The sequence below is a fragment of the Mus caroli genome, chromosome 7, assembly GCF_900094665.2.
Source record: "Mus caroli chromosome 7, CAROLI_EIJ_v1.1, whole genome shotgun sequence".
NCBI lineage: Eukaryota > Metazoa > Chordata > Mammalia > Rodentia > Muridae > Mus > Mus caroli.
Window position 1 is genome coordinate 11141252 of NC_034576.1, and position 15309 is coordinate 11156560.

General features: G+C 36.2%; 1 protein-coding gene and 1 pseudogene across 1 annotated transcript; one reads left to right on the forward strand and one right to left on the reverse strand.

Moving 5' to 3' along the window:
• Positions 1-3453: 3453 nt before the first annotated feature.
• LOC110297371 lies at positions 3454-4403 on the forward strand (annotated as a pseudogene).
• A 6029-nt stretch (positions 4404-10432) lies between these two features.
• Positions 10433-11401, reverse strand: LOC110299205 (vomeronasal type-1 receptor 3-like). Its single transcript, XM_021168842.1, has one exon. It carries the CDS (start codon positions 11351-11353, stop codon positions 10433-10435), a length of 921 nt encoding a protein of 306 aa, XP_021024501.1. The 5' UTR covers positions 11354-11401.
• Between the last annotated feature and the right edge of the window lie 3908 nt (positions 11402-15309).

Genomic DNA, 15309 nt, shown 5'->3' on the forward strand with positions numbered 1-15309 from the left:
TCTGAACAGTGAATTATTTCAGTTACTTTTGGAAAATTTGAGGCAAAAAAATACCCTTCTGCATCAGTTTGTGGGGTGGCAGGGGAAACAGCTACTATTATCCTCAGCACCTCATTGTGAGATTTGTGAAGAGAAGTCTTTATTGAAACCCAAAAGAGAAAGCTCACTGTTGACTGGTGTGGTTTTAACCATTCATAATGTAGTCTGAAACTCAGGAGATTTTAGGACATGAGCACAAGGGTCAGGTAAAAAGTGAGGAGAGTCCTGTCAATTTCAGAGACTCAGAAGCTACATCATGGTCTAGAAGAGTCAGGCTCAAGAGCACTGAAGATGAAGAAGGGCCACATGGAATTCTGGGAACTGCTGCTTCTGAGTCCTTCCCCTCTGTAAATCCACTATGATCACAGACAAGGCTTCTCAAACTATTGATACTCAGGCTGAGAGACACTTTTCTGCTTTTGCAAAATGAATTTATGGAGACTTCTCCATTAAAGTATTTCAGAGAGATGACTAGCACACATTTTCTGTTTTGGATATGTTATCATTTTTCCTTCACAATGTTGAAAGATTTCATACTGAAGCTACTGTCAAAGTGTTTTGTATGTAGATGTTCCATTACCACTTTATATCTTATCTTTGTTGAATGAATTGATTATTACTCATTATACACAGATGAAAGGACTGAACCCAACATAGCATTTATCATGAAATATGACACAATGGAGCTGTCCTGTTTGAATACAGTGTCTATAACCTTATCTGGTTTTCAGCATTACTCAATAGCCTGACAATTATCTCTTGTTTTATACATTGTTTTCAATTATTCTCTTCCTATTTCACAAGTGCTCTTCACTGTAGAACCTTTATCAAACAAGTACACGACTTAGTATAAACTTATATGAGTAGAAGAAAGGTAGAGAAAGTCACTAGGAGTGTCTTCTGTTACAGGGACTATCAGGAACACCTTCGTACACTGGAATCTCTTAATGCTCTTAGTTAGTCTTAGTTATCATGGCACCATGATAACTAGACTGCTCTAAGACTTCTCAGAAGCCCTTATGAAAAAGAAAAGGGAACCTAGTTCTGTGTGGAAGAGGGGACTTGATCCCAGTCTGTAGCTGGGACCAGGGAATCAAAGGAATAAACATTTTGGTTACCAGGAGCTTGGCTTATCCCACTGAAAACCTGGAGTTATCTGTCCAGGACCACTGTGTGCTTGGTATATAAGGCCTTTGAGATAACCTGTGCTCTTGTGCAACTTTGCTTGATAAGCTTCCTGCCCACACCATCCCATTTCTTCCCTGAAAATAGCATATAAGATGCTGTACATTTTGAAAGATAATTTATAAATTTAATTTCATTTAAATAAATTAAATTTTGAAAACAAAACATAGATACATGACTTGTGTCCATTTGCATTTCCCTTGTTTTATAATGTTATATCAACTTTGATAATGCTTGCTCCCTAGGATCAATGTTACTGAAGTTCAAGTAGAGGATCCTTTACACTGTTTAATGAAGTAAAAAGAGTGTTTTTCCATCCTTGTGAAGGTAAAGGAACATTTAAGTTGTATGCTATTTTCCTAGGAAACCAGGTAGTCCATCTAAGAGGGAAAAGGGATCCAGTGACAGGGAACAGAGACTAAGACAGCCTCTGTAGGGAGTCTAATCCCGCTCCTGTATGTTCTCTGGTTGGTGGCCCAGTCTCTGTGATTCCTAATGGTCCCAGATTAGTTCCGCAGATATTGTTGTGTCCTTGACCCCTCTGACTTGTTCACATCTATCCTCAATAGAACATAATATGATACAATATGACTAGGTGCATACCATGACATCAAGGCTGGACAAGGCAAACCAGCAGGGGAAAGGAATACCATAAGCAGGCAAAAGAATCTAGGATAATTACAACTCTCACCATTAAGATTTCCACAAGGACATCAAGCTACTCAGCCGTGCATATATGGAGAGGACCTATGTCAGAACCCTGCAGGATTCCTGATCTCTCAAGTTACCATGAGTCCTGGTCAGTTGATTCTGTGGGCCTGTTCTCAAGGTGTGTTCCTCACTGCTCTAGTTCCTCTGATCCTTCCTGCCTCTCCTCCACAGAACCCCCTAAGCTCCAACGGATATTTGGCTGTGGGACTCTGCATCTGATCCCATCAGTTGCTGAATGAAGTCTTTTTGGTCTCTTATAATGATTATAATAGAGATGCCTACTAGTTCCAGTTATTTCTCCCAGCACCACGACCATCTCTGTACTTCTTAATAAGCCTTCTGGACATAGGACAAAGCTTGCACAAGACCTCCTGAGCCCACCTTACCTATCTTCTTTATCTCTGTCCCCTGGACTTTCCTTCTCAGAACCCTGTCAAGGAATAGTAACTGCTAGCTCAGGGCAGAGATGTTCCATCTTAGGGAGATGGACTCGGATTGGCCTTCCTTTTTCAAAGATGTTAACATGACACATTCTGGTTTTCATAGCCTCTCTCTGGAGCCTTCTCTTTTCATCCTTTTACTATCTCTTTCTCTTTTAGAATTTGTTGCTGTTTTCTCAAATTCATAGTTGTGTAAACATTGATACAATTTCAGCTCCACCCCTTGGAGTATAATTGCTCACTCTGTATCTTTAACTGACTGTTAGATTCACCTTGCTAACATGACATATGATTTCTTTACATTCCAGTGAGACTAACATTATAATGTGCACCAGCATGTCGTTGTAGTAACTCTGCATGGGGGAGGCTCCGAATTCAGATAGACACTTGGTATTTGATGACACTGTGTGGAATATGGCTAATGTTTTCTAGCTGGGTGACCCAAAGTTACTTATAAACTTCTTATTTTATGTCTTCTGGGAAAACATCAGAGACCTATAGGAGGAAAACTTTTTCTCTTTTTAAGTTATGGCTATACAAACATCAATGATTGTATTTTTTTAATAAAATAATTCTAGTAAGGATTTTTGTCAGATTCAAAATTTAAGAATGCCCTACTATTTTCTTCTGATTTATTTCAGCCTATCTTTTGACATATATTTATCCTTTCCATTCTTCTTTCTTACAAGTTTTTCTCTCTTTGGCTATACTGATTAACTTCCAATTTTGTGATTTAGTAGCTGTATTATAGAACTGAATTAAGTGTATGTTGGCATAAATACACTCAATTCTTTCAGAAAAGGTAGATGTTATCTATTGGATATTAATTTAGAACAAAAGCATTTGAAGAACTCTGAAGACTCTAAAGCATTATAAGAAATGTGAAAATGATAAGTCCTAATTTACATCCTTTACTTTACTCCAATGTTTGATAACTCAAAATGGGTTTGACCATGGTATTGTATCTTGATTGATTGGGTAACCTGCCATAAAACAGGCATTTGGCCTGATGAGACAGGGATACAATTTAAGCTACAATAAATTAATACACGTTAGTGTTTTCATACTGGTTGTACTGATGTAGTTAAATTTGTTTATCTCAGGTAAAAAGAACATGATTTCTGAGAACTTGCCAATGGGAATTTTGTTCTTTTCTCAAACAGCTGTGGGAATCCTTGGCAATTGGTCAATTCTTTTTCATTAAGTCATGTCTGTAATCACTGGAAAAAGTTTGATGTCCTCAAAGACCAAATTTTAAAGCAACTGACTGTAGCCAATTTCATGGTTATTATCTCAAGAGCCATACCTCACATAATGGTACAGCTGGGGTTTTGATATCTCCTGGATGACCTCTTATGTAAACTTACTTTCTACAGTAATTGAGTGTCCCAGGGTGTTTCCCTACACTGCACCTGCCTCTTGAGTTGTTTCCAAGCAATCATAATCAACCTGAGGCACTCCATGTTGATGAAGCTTGCACACTCATTCTCTTAAGTACATGATTCGGTTCTGCTCTCTAAGCTTGTGTATCTCTTTCTAAACATCAGGGCAGCTATATATGTGATTGGACCAAATACTAATAAAATTTTCACCAGAAAAATCAAGTTGGGTTACTGCTCAGCATTCCCCTTTGGCAATGCTGTAACTGTACTATATCAATTTTTGCTTTGTTTCACTGATGGTCTGTGTTTGAGTCTCATGGTCTGGACCATTGTCTCCATGGTGAATATTCTCTATAGGCACAAGAGTCAACTACGGTATATCCACAATCCTCAGCATTCCTTCAGCGTGTCCCCTGAAGACAAAGCCATAAAAACCATCTTGATCCTTGTGTGCACTTTTGTCTTCTCCTACTCAACATCCTTCATACTTGTTATCTATACTGTTCTATTTGACAATCCAAGGCTGTGGCTAATAAACATATTTACATTCTTAGACACATGCTTCCCTACATTTTTCCCCTTCATCCTTATAAGTAATAACTAATCCATTCCCAAGAATCACTTTCCCTGCTGTAGCGGAAGGTAATTTAACATGTTCACTTGTGTATTATGATAAATGTAAATGGTCTTTCATTCATTATTGAACTTTAGACTCACCCATTGCCAGGTTTTATTAATCAAGTCCACCATGCAAATTAAGCATCATCGGCTGTTACAGCTATCATAATGCTGGATAAATAGTCCCACGATATTAAGATATCTTTTTGTTTTCATTCAAAATGCTCTGAAATTAGGTGTCATCATGTACTGAAGAATTTTTTTGCCTTTCAGACATCCAAGTAGCTGTTGAGGTATAAAAATCTGTGCGGGCACAGGTTAAGCTCTTGTCTCACTGCTGCAACTGAGTGATACAGAGAAGAGCAAAGAAAAATCCAACTGTCTTGTATCTATTTGTGTTTAAGCTTCACTGATGTTTTGTCTCTGATCTCATGGTCTGACCCCATGGCTGCACTTCAAGTTATCTCCATGGAAAGAAGAATCAAGAAACATCAATTCCTAGTACCCATTTTTTTCTCAGAGTTCCATTTGAAGTCAGAGACACCCCTAACCATCCAAATCCTGCTGTGTACCATTGCCATCTGCTACTCGGTTGTTTGGAAGCTATTTCTCAGTATAACAGTGTGAGACAATGCACAGCTGTGGAGAGTAACCTATACATTTCTACAATCATTTCTCCATATGTTGTACCATCCTATCCATGAGTATTGACAACTTTGTCTCCATACTCTCTTTTCCCTGACATTGAAAAGATATATTTAAAGTCTCACAATATGTCATGTTTTCTGCTGTTTCTCAATCATTAATATATCCATATGTTCCTTTATTCTTTATGGAAGTCTAACCCTCATTCTGGATCAGATTGTATTAGATAACATGATGGTTAAAGTTGATAGTTCACTTGACAGGATCTAGAAAAACCTAAAAACCAAACATCTGGAGCCGGGCGTGGTGGCGCACGCCTTTAATCCCAGCACTCGGGAGGCAGAGGCAGGCGGATTTCTGAGTTCGAGGCCAGCCTGGTATACAAAGTGAGTTCCAGGACAGCCAGGGCTATACAGAGAAACCCTGTCTCGAAAAACCAAAAAAAAAAAAAAAAACCCAAACATCTGGACATGTCTTTGTGGGAGTTTCTAACTTGGGTTAATAGAGGTAGGAAGAGTCAATCTAATTCTGCATAGAAATCAATCCATTAGTTAAAAGTCCTGGGCTGAATACAATGAGGAAAATTGAGAACCAGCATTCATCTGTCTTTGCTATCTGACTACAGATACGAAGTGATCTGCTGCCTCAGCCTTCTGATTTCATGCTTTCCTTGCAATAATAGGCTGCACCTTCAAACTGAAAGCTAAAATAAACCCTGCCCACCTGTAGTTGTTCTTCTTTTTTGTCACAAAGATGATAAAAATGAACAAAGATAAGTAATTCAATAGCTTCTTAAATTACACTGATCATGTAGGTTATCCCAGTGACTAGAGCTTAAATTCAATTGGAGTTAATTTCTAAGAATATCTTTTGTCTCTTCACATTACTATAACATGGACATTATAATGCCTCCTGGCAGATAATGGCAAATAATGCCATTTTTGAAGGCTGTCAACTTAGGCTGATTCCCCAGGTCTTACAAGATTATGCAGTATGGGGTCAATATTTTTCTAACGTAAGTGAGTAAGACATACTTAGATACATACTTAGAATTTCAGTATTATATATCTATGAGAAAAAAATCATAACCTAGAGAAGACAACTCTATTTCCTTCCCTCTGAAACAAGGAAAATAAGAGTTTAAACAAAGACCAAGAACACTTAGATCAATGGCAATAAACAATTTTATTCAGTGCAAAATTGAGAGGTTCCCTACCATGATTTTTAAAATTTAAGTAGTTCTCATCTAGTAATTTTTCCTTCTTCTGCTTTTCCTTTACACTAATTTAAGTTTCTGGGGGGAAACTGAAGCCTTTGTTTATGTCTAAAGAGTTGGATGATAGGAAAGAATTGGATGGATTATTGAGATTCACTGTTTCCATGATTTTCCACATAGCAGAAGTCTATATAAGGTGAGTATCATTTAGAGAAGAATTATTTGAGAATTTAAGACTGTCCCTTATAGTGTTGCATGACAATAATTATGCTATTCTGCAGGCTGAGACAGAGGATTTCTGTGAATCTGAAGCAAATCTAAAGAAGATAGTGAGCTTAAGACTACTCTAGGCTACCTTGTGAGACCCAGGCTACTCAAAACAACAAAGCAAAAATAGAACATTTAAAAATCATAACGACTATGAATAAAACCCTTTGAAGACTCATAATTAAAAATTGACCTAGTTTTGTTCTTGTTTTTTGTTTTTAAAAAGGAGTTGGTATTGCCATTGTTCTTTGTTACCCTCAAGAATGTGACAAAGAAAAAAAAAAAAAAAGCTGGTTCAAACCTGGAAGCTTCATCCACAATGGATAACTTTCACAGTGTAGGTGTGTTCTCTTTATTCTACTGGAGGAACAAAGTAATCATCAGACATACCCAGCAGTGACAGTGTGCACTGTAACAATGACAGCCCTGGAAGTACATGTCTACCTGTGTAATAGTGGCATAAACATCATGTGAACAGCCAACCACTCTCTGATTAAAATTAATTCCTGCTCTGCATGTTTGAACCCATTCTTGGCACCATTAAGACCATAAAAAGAATCTATTACCTTTACTCTACTAAGCCACATAATATTAAACTGACTCCTAACAGCATGTGGTGTCCATAGGTGGATGCATCTCTCAGTCCTCATCAGATAAGCTTCTACTTGTAGTAAATGGTGATTAACTTGGAGACTCATAACAAAGTTCAGAGAAGAAAAGACTGAATGATTATGCTTATCCCTAAACATGTTGTCTCCATCACTTCCCCTCCTTCAAATATTTAGGAATCATTGAGAAAAAAGTGTGGGAAGATGGTAAGGACTAGAGGTGGTGGATGGGTACAAGGAAATTGTGTTTTCTGTGCACAAAAAGAGCAGATACATAGGTGTATTCACAGTGGTTGTAACAGCATGCCCAATATCTGTATAAGCACAAGCCATACCAAATCCCTGCATGCAAAATGGAGGTTTACCATAACTTTGGAATGAAAGACTCACAATGTGAGGACTCCCCCATGTTCTGACTCAGGAGAGGTGACACTCCAAATCACTCACAAGAAATGGTCTTGATGCAAACTGCAAGAGGTTTGTTTATTCAGGAAAGACCAGTGCACTGGGAACAACTCATATCCCAGGCAGGAGTAGAGGAGTCGATAATGAGCTCAAGGAATAAGGGGTTTTATAAAGACACAAAAACCACAAACACCTGGCATTGGGCTATAGAAAGGCAAAAACCACAAACACCTGGCAAAAAACACAAACACCTTACATCCTGGAACAATGGGGCTATTTTGGACACAGGTCTAGGGGGCTTAAATAATTTTTTACTCTCTGTCAGAATCTTTTAGGAACTATTTACAATTGTTAGCTGTTGGGATAGGAAAAGAAACAGTTTTCTTGAAGAGCATACTCCCTGGTAATCAGACAACACTCATGATACACGTATATTTGCATGCATACAAGTATATTTGGGCAACACCAATTGTTCTTGACATATCTGTTTTTAAAGCACAGTAAGTTAGGCAGGTAGGGAATTGAGGGTGTCATTTGAAAGAATTGGGGTAGGTGTGAATATGATCAAAACAACTTATACAGAGAACTAGTACAGATTAAAAATATAAAGCTTAATATTTGCTTAAACCAAGATTTTTTTCTGTGCTGGTATGAGAAAACATAGATATTTTATTATATTGTATTGCTCATTTTCACTGAAAACTTTATCTTAGGTTTGTGGAGAGCTCTCAATGTACTTTTAATATACAAAGTACACACACACACACACACACACACACACACACACACTTGTATTTGGAAATTCCTGTGTTGCCTCTACTTATCTATGTAATCTTCACCAAAGGTTTAAAACATGATACCAGCCTAGTTCTGATGGATATGTATGTATATGCTCATTCTTTTCATTCCTAAAGGCATGGACATGCGTGCAGAGTTTCAGTAGTTCATGGCAGTCTCATATCAAGTCACCATTTAGATAGACAAACCCTTAGCTAAACTAACCAAGAGACAAAAAGACAGTATCCACATAAACAATATCAAAAATGAAAAGGGAGATATAACAAGAGACAAACAAGAAATTCACAAAAATATTGGGTCTTACTTCAAAAGCCTAAACTCCCCAAATTGGAAAATATTAACAAAATGGAAGATTTTATAGACAGATGTCACTTACCAAAGTTAAATCAACATCAGGTAAACTATTTAAACCCAGTCATTAAAAGTCTCACAACCAAAAAAAGCAGAGGGCCAGATGGTTTTAGGGCAGAATTGTACCAGGCCATCAAAAAAGCTAATACCAATACTCAACTATTCCACAAAATAGAAACATAGGAAACATTACCAAACTCATTCTATGAAGCCACAGTCACCCTGATACCTAAACCAAACAAAGACTCAACGAAGAAAGAATACCTCAGACTTATTTCTCTAATGAATATTGATGTAAAAAAAATACTCAATAAAGTACTCCCAAACCAAATCCAAGAACACATCAAAAACATCATCCACCATGATCAAGTATCACCAGTATGAATGGATGGTTCAATATATGGAAATCCATCAACATAATCCATCATATAAACAAACTGAAAGAAAAAACATATGATCATATAATATGCTTTAAAAGCCTTTAACAAAATCCAACATCTATTCTACTTAAAATCTTAGATATTATGGATACATGGTGCATACCTAAACATAATAAAAGCAATATACAGCAAGCCAATAACTGTCATCAAAATAAATGGAGAAATTTTTAATAAAAATCAAAATCAGGAGCAAAACACTGCTACCCACTATCTATCTACCCTATCTAATCAATATACTACTTGAATTTCTACCTAGAACAAGAAGACATCCCTCCATGGCCTCTGCATCAGCTCCTGCTTTCTGACCTGCTTGAGTTCCAGTCCTGACTTCCTTGGTGATGAACAGCAATGTGGAAGAGTAAGCTGAATAAACCCTTTCCTCCCCAAGTGCTTCGTGGTCATGATGTTTGTGCAGGAATAGAAACCCTGACTAAGACACTGGTAAAGAGCATACAAAGATTATTGTACCAGTAAATAAAATGTATTAAATAAATAATATTTGTTCCACATTGATAATAGTTGGCAGCTTGCATTAACATGTTACACAGGATCTATAGATAATTTCCCAAAATATTCCCTTTTAAGATTTCTTTTTTGAAAATAGTCCATGAGTACTACCTAAAATTACGTCTTTTTAAAAACTTTTTCCAATTTTTATTAGGTATTTACTTCATTTACATTTCAAATGCTATCCTGAAAGTCCCCTATACCCTCCCCCCACCCTGCTCCCCTACCCACCCACTCGAATTTCTTTTTTTTTTTAATTAGGTATTTATTTCATTTACATTTCCAATGCTATCCCAAAAGTCCCACCTATACTGAGGCATATAAAGTTTATAAGACCAAGGGGCCTCTCTTCCCAATGATGGCCAACTAGGCCATCTTCTGCTACATATGCAGCTAGAGACATGGGCTCTGGGGATACTGGTTAGCTAGTATTGTTGTTCCACCTCTAGGTTGCAGACCCCTTCAGCTAAAATCCTTTTAAAATTTATCTCTCATGGATTTTAAAATACATCTTAAAATCCTTGAGAGATAATCCCAGCACTTGGGAGGCAGAGGCAGTCGGATTTCTGTTCAAGGCCAGCCTGGTTCCAGGACAGCCAGGGCTATACAGAAACACCGTGTCTTGGAAACAAACAAACAAACAAACAAAAAAACCCTTTAGAGATTTTTTTAAACTATTTTAAAGATGACTTTTAATTAATTTCTTTTAATTATTCACTTCACATCCCACTCACTGTCCCTCTCCCAGTCACCCTCTCACTTCTTCCCCTATCTCCCTCCCCTTCTCCTCTGAGCAAGTTGGGACCTTGTCCCCAGGGAGCTATCTCTTTCCACAGAAGGGTAAAAATAGTCTGAAACTACACTTGATATTGCTGATGAGAACAAAGGGACAAAATATGGGAAAGCATATTTCTAGAAATATAAATACACTTACTCTCCAAATCTCTGAAACATTGGAGTAGGTTGTAAAGATTACACGTATAGAAGAGATTGTATAAGAGATGATAAATGTGCACACCAGGATGAGGATAGTTTGTGTAGCTCTGTCCTCAGGCGAGACTTTCAGAAGGTGTTGAGCACTATGGATATGCTTGACTTGTCTCTTATGTTTGTAGAGGATATTCATCATAGAGACACTTGAGCAGGCCATGAGACTCAGACACAGGCCATCACAGAAGCAGAGTAAGAACATATACAGTGCAGTTGCCAGATTGCTTGGAGCAAACCATGAGCAGTACCCATAACTATTCGTATTTGTCACATTTTTGCTGTAAGTGGGGACTGTCACTTTTACTAGCGTCATGATGTTTAGAAGCAAATTCACAAGCCAACTGACTAAACAGGAAGAACCAATATACTTTGTGGCTCTGTGTTTAAGCATAATCCATCTGGAGTTGCTGGGACTGATTGTGATTGCTTGGAAACAACTCAGTAGGCACATTGCATACAGGGACATCCCCCTTGTTACTCGGTATATATACATTATCACTTTGCATCCAATATCATCCAGAAAGTTTTTAAATCCAAAATCAGACAATGTCTGTGGAATGCCTTTTGAGATGAGAGACAAGCAGTTGGATAAAGTCAAGTGCTCTATGATGATATCTTTAGGCATTAAATGTTTCCCACTGAATATGAAAATGACATAATAAAATAGTATTGAGGAATTGCCAAAGATTCCCATTAAAATCTGGGAAAAGAGGAATATTCCCATTGGCAAGTTTATAGGAGTCATTTTCATGCCTATTGAAAAGATAAATCAGTTTATTATACTCAATAGACCCTGGAAATTAAGTGTGCACTGTTTCATGAAGTTATCTTGAATAAAACATTCATGATGTTACTGTATTTGTATAGCTCTCTCACTGAAAAAAAAAGAATTTTTAATATTTTTCATTATAGAAGTAGATATTTCTTATTATTGCAGTTAAAATATAAAATATGTTTTCTAAAGTTTAAATATTTTAATGGATGTCATGGTGTACACATTAATGGTATGACTCAAAACACACAGGCAGGCAGATCTATGAATCTAAAAATAATCTGCTGTACAGAGGCAGTTCCAGTGCAGTCATGGCTATACACAGAGAATTGCTTTCTCAAAAAATAAAAAGGAAACAAACAAAAAAGATGTATGTATTTATTGATTTTGACTAAATACAATGATTTGGAGTTAATTTTCAAAGAATGGATTTTTAAAGTATGCCATATTTCTGAAATTCACATGAAGTTGAGTTCAATTTTCGTCAAGAGAAACAACAGAAGATATTTGAAAGTCATATTTACATTGGGTGATTAAATATTCCGAATATTTAAAGAATTTTTAAAATATTTGTCTTGTTTTCAATGATGTGCATGTTGGGAAGGTTGTGTGTGAGTGTGAGCAGATACCAGAAGATGAGATGAGATCTCCTGTAGATAATGAAAGAAGCACACCCAAATGTATATGGACAACACCCAGTATATTAAATGTTTAAGGGACACTAAGGTGGGTGGACCTAGAATTAGGGATGGAACTTGGAATACCTAGTTGGGTAGATGTCATCAAAAACTAAATTGTACAAAATTCTCAATGAATTAATAAACATTATGAAAACTTTTTTTAAATAGCTAAAATATAAAACATATGAGAAATGTGTTCATGACTTGCATGAACTTCCTCTAAACAATACAGAAGTCTCCAAAATGTGTGCAAAACGAGGCTCAACATCACCAGTAATTAAGGGACTAGAGTGACAGGGGGCAAATCAAACTTCCAAGGAGGGATCTTCATATACAATATAAAAAGGTATTGAAAGTAGCATAAATAAAGGCAAAAGTTTAAATTCTGAGCATGGGGAGAAGTAAGAACCATAATGAAGACTTTATACAAATTATAAAGTACTATAGAACTTATACATATTAGAATTTTTTCTTTAACAAAATTGAAAAAATATACCAGTTTCCAATCTTAGTGTTACTGCATCTCTAACATATTGGGCCATCAAATCTTCTTATCAATAATAGCAAATGCTGGACAAGGAGACAGTAAGAAGTCACACAGGAAATGACCAATGTTGAGTAAGGATAAATCATGAGTCTGGTTTTCCCTGTCATTGTCCTGCAGAGTCTCAGAAGGTCTCAGGAAGAATTTCCAGAGGTGCAATCATTTCTTACTTGAATATTTGTTATGACTAGATGTTCAGACCTTCTGATCCTGAGTAGATTAATAGAAAATTGATATACATATGGAGACAAACTGCATTGTTTCTATATTTCCTCACCTTCCATAACAATTAATGTTAAATTATTTTAAACCTGAAGTGCTAAAACTCTCAGAGGAACACTTTAGTAATATGAGTTGTAAAGAGGCAACAGAACTCAATAGCACAGGAAATGCACCAAAAATTAATGTATAACTGCATTGGCAATTAATGCATATTAAAGTAAACTATCAGCCAAGTAGACATATCATCTACTTAGTGGAAGAAAAATCATTGACTTCTATATTTCACTCAAGAGCTTAAAACCTAAAATGTATAAAAGAAAATAAAGATTAAGCACTTCATAAGCTTTTCAGTCAACAAAGAAGTTTATGAAATGAACAAGTGTTTCCTTAAGAATGAAGCACAAATATGCAGTAAATGTTTTTAAAGTGTTCAACATATTTAGCTCTCACAGAAATGTATATTACAAATTCTTTGAGACTTCATCACATTCCTTAGAATAATTAACACTAAGAGAATATACAATTACAAATGTTGACAATGATGTGTCAAAATTCTCATTTTATACTGGTAGGAGGGTAAAATACTACATGCATTATGGAAACGAAGACACAGAGTTATCAAATCATTAAAATTGAGTTACAATATAATAGAGCTATATAATTTTGTCCACATACCTAAAAGATTCCGTACCCTAAGACGGAGATGTATCCGTGTAAAATGTTGCATTATTCACAATAGCAAGGAAATGATGTTCATACGAGATGTACATAAGAAAATAATAGAAAAGTTCAATCCTTATACAGTGGAATTTTATTCATCTATGAAAGAAAATAAAATCATATAGTTTTTAGAAAATAAATAGACTAGCAAAGAACTCAGCAAGGAGACAAAGACTCAGGAGAAAACATGTTCTTTCTCAAACAAAGAGAGATCACAGTGTGTGTGTGTGTGTGTGTGTGTGTGTGAGAGAGAGAGAGAGAGAGAGAGAGAGAGAGAGAGAGAGAGAGAGAGAGAGAGAGAGAGAGAGAGAGAGAGAGAGAGAGAGAGAGAGAGAGAGAGACATAGATACATAGATAGATAGTGGTTTGGGGTACAAAACCAGAAGAAAGCAAAGATAAGAAAACAGGTGTTGAGGAATCAAGGGGAGGTAATAGAATAATGTGTCAATAAACTGAAAAGGATTATGAAGGATATGGAGAAAGGCAATATGCTGTCTTGAGAGTGAAGGAAAAAATGAAAGAAGAAGCTCACCAATAAATTTTTTTGAAAATGTCATAATGAAATCAAATACTATGTATAATAATTAAAATTTAAAAAACATACCAAATTTAAAAAAAAGATTCTGGTTTCATAGAAATTTTTTCTATTTAATAATGACAGTTCTTATAAGCGATGCAATGTTACAATCTCATGCTTAATTCTTAAAATTGCCATGGTCAATCTAGTCTTATTTCTCTTTTATAGGAATTTTATTATATTAGAAGTACTTGGGATAAAACTCCAGAGGCTAATGAATGAAAGACAAACACTTTGCCATGGAGTGGCAGTTCTACACTTTTTGCATAAATGTTTATCAGCATGTCAAATTGCAGAAGAATGGTATTTGGAATCATTATTTCTGATGATACAGTGACTGTATTGTCATTTTGTATATGGAATTATTTAAGGAAAGAAGTTTGTATCCCTAAAGTTTTCCTTGAAGAACATGACATAAATCTTCATTCCTCTGTGTTTTATAGAATTCATTTTAAATTGTAATAATTTCTTCCTAAAACCAATGGATTTGTTGTGACCTATTTCTTATGCTTTATTAATTTTGTTGCTATTATAAATACCATTCTAAAATAAGTTATTTTAAAAAGTTATTATGGTGTAGATGCTCTATGCATAGAAATACATTATCACAGAAAAGAAGCATTGCTATTTCATCTACAAATTCCAATTCTTGGTATAATTTTAAAAATAATTAAAATCTATTTTTCTTTTTTTACTTTCTTTATTAGATATTTTCTTTATATACATTTCAAATTTCAAATGCTATCCCGAAAGTTCACTATACTCTTCCCCCACCCTCCTCCCCTACCCATCCACTCCCACTTCTTGGCCCTGGTATTCCCCTGTACTGGGGCATATAAAGTTTGCCATACCAAGGGGCCTGTCTTTCCAGTGATGGCCGACTAGGCCATCTTCTGCTACATATGCAACTAGAGACACGAGCTCTGGGGGTTACGGGTTAGTTCATATTGTTGTTCCACATATAGGGTTACAGACCCCTTCAGCTCTTTGGGTGCTTTCTCTAGCTTCTCCACTGGAGGCCCTGTGTTCCATCTTATAGATGACTGTGAGCATCCACTTCTGTATTTGCCAGGCACTGGCATAGCCTCATACGAGACAGCTATATCAGGGTCCCTTCAGCAAAATCTTGCTGGCATATGCAATAGTGTCTGGGTTTGGTGGATGATTATGGGATGGATCCCCGGGTGGTGTA

What these genes read in the sequence shown, in the direction of transcription:
- LOC110299205 (XM_021168842.1), bottom strand. Translation starts at nt 11,353, where the DNA reads ATGAAAATGACTCCTATAAACTTGCCAATGGGAATATTCCTCTTTTCC.